At 39.5% G+C, this 10572-nt stretch overlaps 1 protein-coding gene across 1 annotated transcript in view; it reads left to right on the forward strand.

Moving 5' to 3' along the window:
* Window positions 1-8952: 8952 nt before the first annotated feature.
* The window catches only part of LOC107569858 (hyaluronan and proteoglycan link protein 1-like), a 22734-nt gene continuing 21114 nt past the window's right edge, over window positions 8953-10572 (forward strand). The window contains exon 1 of the mRNA XM_016256018.1: window positions 8953-9188. Within this exon, the coding sequence (XP_016111504.1) occupies window positions 9125-9188 (64 nt within the window). The 5' untranslated portion in view covers window positions 8953-9124. The remainder of the gene's footprint in view (window positions 9189-10572) is intronic.

A 10572-nucleotide genomic window follows, 5' to 3' on the forward strand; every position in this document is an offset into this window, starting at 1 on the left:
CATTTACTCACCCTCAGGCCATCCAAGATGTAGGTGACGTTTTTTTAGTAGAATAGTAAAGAAGATTTTGAGCTGAAACCGTGGTTCTTGGTGATTCATAAATGGCTACCGTCGTTTTGAGAGTCAAAAAAGCATACAGACAAGACCAAATTAAAATTGCTTGCAGGTGCATCTCAATAAATTAGAATGTAGTGGAAAAGTTCGTTTATTTCAGTAATTCAACTCAAATTGTGAAACTCGTGTATTAAATAAATTCAGTGCACACAGACTGAAGTAGTTTAAGTCTTTGGTTCTTTTAATTGTGATGAGTTTGGCTCAAATTTAACAAAACCCCATCAATCAGCTAATCAACTCAAAACACCTGCAAAGGTTTCCTGAGCCTTCAAAATGGTCTCTCAGTTTGGTTCACTAGGCTACACAATCATGGGGAAGACTGCTGATCTGACAGTTGTCCAGAAGACAATCATTGACACCCTTCACAAGGAGGGTAAGCCACAAACATTCATTGCCAAAGAAGCTGGCTGTTCACAGAGTGCTGTATCCAAGCATGTTAACAGAAAGTTGAGTGGAAGGAAAAAGTGTGGAAGAAAAAGATGGACAACCAACCGAGAGAACCGCAGCCTTATGAGGATTGTCAAGCAAAATCGATTCAAGAATTTGAGTGAACTTCACAAGGAATAGACTGAGGCTGGGGTCAATGCATCAAGAGCCACCACACACAGACGGGTCAAGGAATTTAGCTACAGTTGTCTTATTCCTCTTGTTAAGCCACTCCTGAACCACAGACAACGTCAGAGGCGTCTTACCTGGTCTAAGGAGAAGAAGAACTGGACTGTTGCCCAGTGGTCCAAAGTCCTCTTTTCAGATGAGAGCAAGTTTTGTATTTCATTTGGAAACCAAGGTCCTAGAGTCTGGAGGAAGGGTGGAGAAGCTCATAGCCCAAGTTGCTTGAAGTCCAGTGTTAAGTTTCCACAGTCTGTGATGATTTCGGGGTGCAATGTCATCTGCTGGTGTTGGTCCATTATGTTTTTTGAAAACCAACGTCACTGCACCCGTTTACCAAGAAATTTTGGAGCACTTCATGCTTCCTTCTGCTGACCAGCTTTTTGAAGATGCTGATTTCAATTTCCAGCAGGATTTGGCACCTGCCCACACTGCCAAAAGCACCAAAAGTTGGTTAAATGACCATGGTGTTGGTGTGCTTGACTGGCCAGCAAACTCACCAGACCTGAACCCCATAGAGAATCTATCTATCTATCTATCTAATTTATTGAGATGCACCTGTATTTACTGTCATTAAATATTTACAATTATAATAAAAAAATGGTTATGTAGATGAGAAAATATATTTGGAGGGTCAATTTCCAGCAAAAATAACTAGTACACACAGTTAAAATTATTTGTACAATGTTTTTATGCTTTGATGCTTTTTTGAATGAACACTGAGATCTCTCTGTGGCAGCTAGTCGGTCAGGGTACCGCAACAGTTAGCAAAGAAAATGCAACTCAATGCAGAAAGCAGTATGTGGGCATTACTCCTTTTAAGTAAGTCATCAGAAAACGTGCCCCAGTTTTTCTTGGATGTGACAAGCAATGGGAACACAACCATTGTGGATTGGAGATCACCACCTCCAACCTGCAATATACAGTACAGTGCACTGATAAAAAAAAAAACTGCCATCCTCCTGGAGAACAATTTCACAGATTCAGTAACTGACATAGGGAATAGGTTATTCAAGGTCACATCCAGGTGTAGTGGCAGTTGAATACCAGTAGGCATTTCCAGCACTGGACATTTCTTTAATAGTAGAGTTTAAGAGAGGCATACATTTTAAGTATAATTTCCTGTAGCCAAAGCCTTGAACTTAATGTGCTGTTGTTTAAATAATCAAGCTGTTCAGCTCTTGTTACTCTTTCATAATAGTAGAGTGTTAGTCTACAATACTTCTTCCAAAATCTTACTTGACCCATCTGTTTTTCATTCAGACTACGGCTGTATTGATTTCACCTACTCTTTTTGTAGCTGTTGCACCAAAATCACGAAGAACACAATTTAGTGACTAGCACTACAGTGACGGGCAAGAACAGACAACTGCCACAGCATGCTTCCGGACAGTAACTCTTTAATCACACTGTCTATTCCACTGGCCTCACAAGCGTAAGCCTGACAATGATCTCATTACTTCAGTTGCATAAAATGCTGCATACCAGCCTTCACTTTCTACACCAACACTTACATAACTACAACAAATATGGTCAATAAAGTCATGCTCAGAAATACAGTGTTATGCTTATGCTGTCAGTGCAGACTTAAAGCACTTAGTAGGAATTGGCAGAGAGTGCTGCCAATAGCAGAATGCCAAATTCTGAGCATCACACGATTGCACGATTTAAAGGTATAAAAGGTTGTAAGAGGCATGATCTTATACTTGATAGCATATTCTTATACTTTTACAGTTTTTTTACAGCCAGTCACGGAGTAAAAAAAATCAAAGCCTGCTCACTGACACAGGATCCTAAAGCCTAGATGGAGAGCCGGGTTGGAGAGAGGGGAGAAAAACTTGATTGATTATGAAACATTCATTATGAATTTTATTATTTATTTTTTATTATGTTATAATACAGCATGTCTTGTTTGCCTGTCACCTTCTCATAAAATGGATCCAAATTCTCAATCACCATTGCCTCTTACATTCATAACTACAGAGCTTTGATCATATATTGCTTTCCTAAGACACATTGTTATAAGATAATAAACAGTGACAACTGATATTTATATGCATTTTATGTAAGTAGTCTGCTATGAAGATCTCATTGATTTATATTACATTATTTATATTACAGTATATCATAATTTCATCTCACATCTCACTTTTTGGCAATATAAATATCAGTAGCTGCACAAGATGCAACACTGTTTTTCACATTGTGTAACAGAGGGTCTCTGCCCTGTCTCTCAACCCACTAAGGAGTTTTGGCTTGACAACTTTAAAGACCCCTGGTTTAGTAAGGCTTGTGTATAGTCTGAGTGGTCATAAGATAATTGATTTTGCAAAAGAAAATAAGTTCTGAATCTGGAGAAAGTCCCCCTATTTTTTGTTCTCTTACCAAAGAGGTCTGTACTTGATGGCACAATGCAACAGTTTAATAACCCCAAATTCCCCAGCGTTTTTACAGCTGAAGGATCACATTTCCATTATTCAGCCAAACTATCTAGGCCACCCTGTTGATGGTTTTGGGATCAAATAGTGACAAGTAACTGGAAGCAATGAAGGCCTACAATGCCATCATCACCTTATGCCAAGTATTGAACACAGATGGTATATCTACACAATTGTGCCAGGCATGTCAAAGCACAACAAATTAAATGCATATGGGGACTCAGTGAATCCACATTGACATCACAGAAGATACTCCCTTCATCTCATCTGATCTGATGATCTTTAAATGCTGACAAGAGTACTCCATCATCCCACACTCCCACAATTACTCAGCACCTTCTATGCTGTTTTCCTGCTTCTCTGGAGAGCTTTAACTAATGATACAATCCACTTTTGCGAGCCATTTTAATAGTAATCAGTCTTGATATCTCATTATTTGTATTTTGAAGTCACAGGAAAATCTGAAGCAATAAAAATCATAATAGGGCCTTTGTCTCCCATGCGCCAGTGAAGCCCTTTGAGGTGAGGGTGCACGTCACACAACTTACCCATGAGAGCAGTGCCTGTGTTTCTAATTATCGTTTCAACCATGGGTAACACGTATGAGCTCAGGTTTCACAGGTCACAACTCTATGTTGCTATTGAAGAGACATTTAGTGCTGCAGGAAAACATCTACTACAGTGTCTTATTTCGTTCATAAGTAAATTTCTGTCATTAATGCATGCTCGTCTTAAAGTTTTTTTTATTTTATTTTCACAAGCTTTGAATGTTATCAAACTTGATATTGAGGTGTTTTACATAAGCAGTCTCTTGTTTGCTCATGTTTTAGCTGTGTTGGCTGAGCTCCTAAATCCATTATGGCAGGCAACCAGAAAACAGCATGACAGTGATGGGAACTGTACCACCCTGCCAAATGCAGAAAGCACAGAGCATCTGTATGATATGGAAACTGCTGGCCATCTGTTAATGTGCTCAGCAACTCAGACACTTGGCTCTGAAATGGTGCAAGTTTGGGGAAGAGTCCTGGGTGGGGCAGAAGAGATTTATCTCAATGCTTTTTAACACAGAGTACCACTGTATCTGCACATACGTTTGGTAATGCTTACTTACACGCTTACTCACTCACTGAAACATGCACAAATGAGTCAGTTAAAAGGGTTATATGATGTTGCTAAAAAGAACATTATTTTGTGTAATTGGTGTAATGAAATGTGTTTATGCAGTTTAAAGTTAAAAAAACACGTTATTTTCCACATACTGTACATTATTGTTTCTCCTCTACGCCCCACCTTTCTGAAACGCGTCGATTTTTACAAAGGTCATCGGTCTGAAAAGCGAGGTGTGCTCTGATTGGCCAGCTATCCAGTGGCCAATATACCTCAAGCGTGTGACTGAAATGTTATGCCCCTTACCATACTGTGATACATGAAAACCCATTACAAGCGAGGCATTTGTTGCATCCAGTGGGGACATAATTACGGATTATAATGATTTATACTGTCTTTTTACGCGTTGCATTGCATCTCACCGTGTAAACATAAAACCATGTCTGCATTTGTGATCGGAGAAATGACAAACAAGCGCTACTCTATACTGCTAGTTTGAATCATCAGTGGCAAATCCTTTAAATTAAAACGTACTTACAGTCTGTGAGTCAGAACAGCCGGCATTGTAGTCTACTCTTCCAGGATCAGGAAACAGTCCTCCATAAAATGTGCTGCACACATCTCAATATTTGGGTTGAACTGTTCTGGAACAGTGTTGTAAATATAACTTAACCACTGATTTCTAGTCGTGTCCTCTTTTGGAAGACCAAACAAAGTAGTTTCGCTTTCACAATGAAACACACTGTGGGCTAGAGTGAGCGGAGGCCAGAGGGCTAGAGTGAGCAGAGGCAGGCGGTTAGAGTGAGCGCTGGCGGGCGGGCTTGAGAATGGCACGGCCGGAAGTTTTGACGAAGGAGCGGCCGGTGGGCTTGCGGCAACCACATATGACGACCCCGGGCTGGACTCCGCTTTGTCCACGGTGAAAGCCGATCCGGCGATCCACAGCGCGAAGTTGATGTATTCCCTCAGCGACCAGCACGGATCAGCTCTAGGCATGACGAAGCTGATATCGTCCTCTTTTAGAAGGCCAAACAAAGTAATTTTGCCTTCATAACGATACACACAGCGCCTTCACGACATGGCGGCAGCAACAATACTACAGTGAGAATAAAAGTTACGCCTTCTTTATTTGCGTGAACATTTGGGCGGCGTTATGCAAATCTTCCCACATCATGACGTAGACATGTGGGGGCGTGTTAGAACGAGCCGTTTTAGGTAGGTGTGGTTGACTCTTAACTTTTATAAAGAATATCTCTTTGGATTTGAGACTTTAGTCTTTGCAACTTTACAGATCTTCTTTATGCACCAAGAGTTTGTAACACTTCAAAGAGAAAGTAAAAATTTAAATCGCATCATATGACCCCTTTAATAACTGTACTGGTGCAATAGGAACCCTGTATGTTATGAGGGAAAGCTACATGATTTTCCTCCACTGTTGGCCCTGCCTACACACACACACATACTTGAGTAGAGTACCTTGTTTGTTTTGGGAGCTTTCCCACTGAAAAGCACCATGCAGTATATCAAATCGGGATCTTTTGCCATTGCTTATCAAGATTAATCTGTGCACAGAGGCAATTTAACCATAAGCAGACCCATGCTTCTAAGGGAAACGGGATCAGTTTGGAGGGTTTAAAATAATAGATCACCTACATGTTGCTAATGTGTAATTATTATTCCTTAATCATTGCAGAAAGAAATAACGTGAGAAGTGAGACTATAATTGTAAGCCTTCAGACTTTATTTTTTGAGACAAGATTTCTCATTCAGTGTAATGTTTCTACATTTGCTTGATCTTTTACCTTCTGTGTGCCCTGTGTTACTGACTTAAAAGGCCTAGTTCACCCAAAAAATGACAAATCCAAAAGATTTCTGTCCCTATTGAAAGTCTATTCCACCAAAACTTTGATGCTTAAAAAAGTTAATGAAGAGATTAAAAAGAATAGAATCCATATGAATGGGGCAGTTTAATCAGGTTTTCTGAAGAGACACAGTTGATGAACAGATTTTGTTTATAGGCTTTATTAACATATAAACATTGATGAAGGCACATTAATAGAATAATTAATTTCTATTATTTATGACAGAATGTTCATTTTTGTCAAGTATCCCAAAAAGTATCTTTAAAAATGACTAATTTTACATTTTCATATTTTATATATTTTTAATAGTTAATATTTTGACCAAGCTCTTGATCATAAAAACACATCTAAAAGTGGTTCATATCACTCATGTACTCAACCTTCTGAAGCCTATAGGGCCTTTCACACCACTTTAGTTCCAGAACTAAATGTACAGTACTAAAGTATTGGGACGATTTTGCGCGAACTATTTCCCAGTACCATTTAAAGGGTTGCATTCGCACCGAAAGTGTGCACTAGGAAATGACGTAAGCCGGTCGACAGCGATGTCATTTGTGCGCGGCGTTCAACAACGGAAACAAAGAAAAACAACGTTAACAACAGGAGGATGGAGGACGCTGTGATTGGAGCTGTGTTTTTGTTGATGATAGCCCCGTCCACCATTCACTTTCATTGAATGGAAAAGAGCATCTGGGACATTATGTTATACATTTCTCATTTTATGTTTCATGAAAGAAAAAAAAAGTCATATGAGGGTGAGTAATTGATTTTTTAGTGAATTTTTCCTTCAGTGTGAGATTTAACATACGTCATCTATTAAACACTGGGAAGCTTGTTTGGTAGGTGTTGCTGTAAAAGCTTGTGTTTTTATTGTGTTGCCATCACTAGGCAAGAATTAGGGGCATTTCAAGAGTAAAAATTAGTTCTTGGTGAAGACTACTGAACAAACCCGAAAGAATTGCATGGTTAAACGTACCATAAATGTTCCAGATGTGCACTATGTCTTATAGCCACATACCGTACAGTACAACCAGACATGGTTTCAACTCCCTAGCCTAACTTTCATAATGAAATAGAGCAGAAGGATTTAGGCCAGGCTTAAGCTCTACACTTTTTGTCTTTAATAGAGATAAAATCCTTTTATTGGTTATATATCCTGAATTCCTTTGTTCACTGGCTTTAACAGGGCATTTAAAGAGCTGTATAGCATCTTTTAAAGCTTTTGTACTCTTTTGCCATTGTACACTAGTCATTCAAAGATTTCAGCAGTGCATTTTACCAGCTTAATTACCGAAAACAACACCGTGTTACACATTTAGCCAAAATGAAAATGGCCTCAATTTCCTGAATTAACCAGTAAAGAGAAAGCAATCAAATTGCCCACACTTCATAACCACAATTATTATTTCAGTAAATTGGTTATTTTGTCTTTAAGCATTTGTAACAAAATAGTAAGCAACTCATGACTTTATCTGGGGTAATCAAACATTAGTAAGTGTTTAAGACCCACATTATTACCATTCAGTACGCAAGTGAAAACTCATGAAACATAAATGAAAATGAGTCATCCTCACTGAGGTGAGATTTCCAGTCAGTCGTGTTCCGATCCAGAGACCCTTCCTCATTTTCCATAGTTTTTGTGTAAATCAGTCACTGTGATGGTTTTGGCATAATGGCCCCTGTCTTTCAGGGTGGGGAACATATGACTCGATGGAGCTTTAGTCTACACGACGGGGCCCTGTGGGGATGGAGGGTGCCTCACCTACAGTCTGTAAATCACAGCTGAAATAGCTGTGATGGAGGCTTAAAACATCATCTGTGTTGAACAGGTTACTCACTTTCACCATCACTCCATTGGGACCACTAAGAAAACATCCTGACAGACCACACATTCTCCTTCCACATCCTCATCCTATCTCTCCTATGATAATGAGGTGTTTTTAGCATCCAGACATACTTTTGTTTAGGTGAAGTGGGTCATATCTTTAGCACATCCCTACCTTATCAATACAAGCCTCCATTAAGTAATCTGAAAAGGGGGTTACGCTAGATGAAGAAGAGGTTTCAAGAGGAACCATGGAGAGGGGCAGATGGGAGGGTGGGTGTTTGTTGGATTTCTTGGTTGATCATAAATCTGTCTGGCAGGCTTTAACATAAAATATAACAACACAGCAGGTACGAGCAAATGAAAATTGCACTGCACTAGACATGTATCACAAGCAGGTGAACAGGTTGTGTAATTCAGTATTTGGAGAGCATATGAATGATGTTCAGTGTTTTGTATTAATATATTCTTAGTGAGGAGTCCATTGTTCCCTGTGAAACATGATTGATATTGAACAGATTTGCTTTGAAAAGCCTAAACTACATATTGAGAATGATATTTAAAGTGGTTTCCTGATACAAATTCACTATTAGATAAGGTGCATAAATAACTATAAATAGGTAATCCAGCAAACTTTTGAATTGCCTAAATTGTGTCACATAGTCCTTTATTAGGTTTAAAAAATAATATTTCCAGTCTTTGAAGTTCCCTTTTCTCATTTTAAAGACATTCTTAAATAATTACTGCTAACCATAATGTAGCTAGCACAAACAACACATTGTAGTCCACACATCTCTCCTTAAATCTAAACGGAGAGCCATGCATGGCAGAAAGGGAAGCTGTTCTTAAATGAGGGAGTCCACACACACACACACACACACACACACACACAAGTATGGTGATGGGCTTCATCTCTTTCTAAGGGGAGGGGGAGTGGCCACAATTGGCCAAGGCTTCAATATAAGCCTTTTGTATGGACCTGCGGAGCCCAATCTTTCTTGTGGCACAACTACCAACACCTACACCTCTTCATCGACAACAACGGGAAGAAAGTATTTTTCCACACGCACCAGATTTATCACCTGATTGCGTTTTTTTCTTTCCCCCCGTTTTTTGTTCATTTGCTTTTTCAGTCAAGAGGCCTTTAGGCTAAGAACAAAAAAGACAAGATGATCACTCTCTTTTCCTTTGCATTGGTGGTCTGTGCAAGCAGTCTACATGCCGAAGCACAAGGTAAGAACCACTTTTGATCCCTTCATGCATGAATGAATGAATGAATGAATGAATGAATGAATGAAATTACGGTTCAGCTTGCACGTTTCTGTGTCTGTGCATATGAGAGTGTGGTAGATTAATGTAATACTGAAAAACTGCACAGCATAAATTGTAAAAAGTTGGTTATTTATTAAATCATCAGATGCTTAAGAGGATGAGGAATAAGACAAAAAATGATTTACCATGGATGAACATAATTTCCTCAATGCTATCACGTTGACGATGCAGACACAATGAACCAGATTTTAATTGTAATATTCCACTATTCATCCAGACTCCTCCCACTATACACATGAACACACACCCACAGAGATTCAGCTCACCACAGTATTTCATAAGCTCTAAACCATCTGCTGCAGGTAATTTAGCAGATGTTTAACAGTTGTTGACAGATAGTGGGGATTGTGAGCCATCACTGAATAGACTGTGTAAAGTGGCTCTGCTGTTCACATCTGAGTGCAGATCTAATACCTTTCCTTGAGGGTAAATGCAAGATTGGCTTCTGATGGCCAGTGATGTCAGGAGCATATTGGTAGCTGAAGATACACGCAGTGGACCTTTTTATTCCCAGTATGCGACTGTATGGGCGTTGCCAAATCCTCTGAATTTACACTGATGGTACTAAATGTATGTATCTGGCAGGAGCTACAGCAAGATTAACATCCCCTGAAAATGTAAGGAGCCCCTTACTGAATGCAGTCCTTTTCATTCTAAGATAATGGTCTGTAAAGTGATGGGTTTGCATGGATTGGGTTAGGCTGGGGATGATGGAGATGATTTGTATGGTTTTGGGCTCTTAGATACTGCTCAAGATGGGCCCGATTCATAGAGGCTCTGTTCAAGATATAATGCAGCCATTAGTCAGGCATGGTTGAGTAGGGGGTGTGTGAAAAAGAAAGAGGATGGCTTTGTGTGTGATGGGTGAGAGAGAGAGAGACCCTACATATCAATGCATGAGGATGGTTACGATAGGAGTGCCGTCCAGCTGTGTGCAATAATTCATGTTCATGCCTCATACTGACCTCTGCTTGCTCAGCAAAGTGAAGTTTAGCCATCAAGACTGTCATACTGGGAGGGAACGATTCCATATGACACTTTTATACACAGACATGAAGCCCTAATCAGTGTGTTTGCATGCATTTAGAGTTGTGTACCTCACACAGAGCATCATTTTGTGTAAAGGGCTCCAACCCCACGTTTTATGCAGTAGATGTTTTCAAGATGGCAATGGGGCCCAAACGTGTATTAAATGGCCATGTTGAATGAATGTTTCATGTAAATTTATAGCACCCTCTCTGTTTATGTTTCAGTTTACAAATGTGTCTGATGACTTTTTTTTTTT

The sequence above is a fragment of the Sinocyclocheilus grahami genome, unplaced genomic scaffold (genome assembly GCF_001515645.1).
Source record: "Sinocyclocheilus grahami isolate Dianchi unplaced genomic scaffold, SAMN03320097.WGS_v1.1 scaffold1388.1, whole genome shotgun sequence".
Classification (NCBI taxonomy): domain Eukaryota; kingdom Metazoa; phylum Chordata; class Actinopteri; order Cypriniformes; family Cyprinidae; genus Sinocyclocheilus; species Sinocyclocheilus grahami.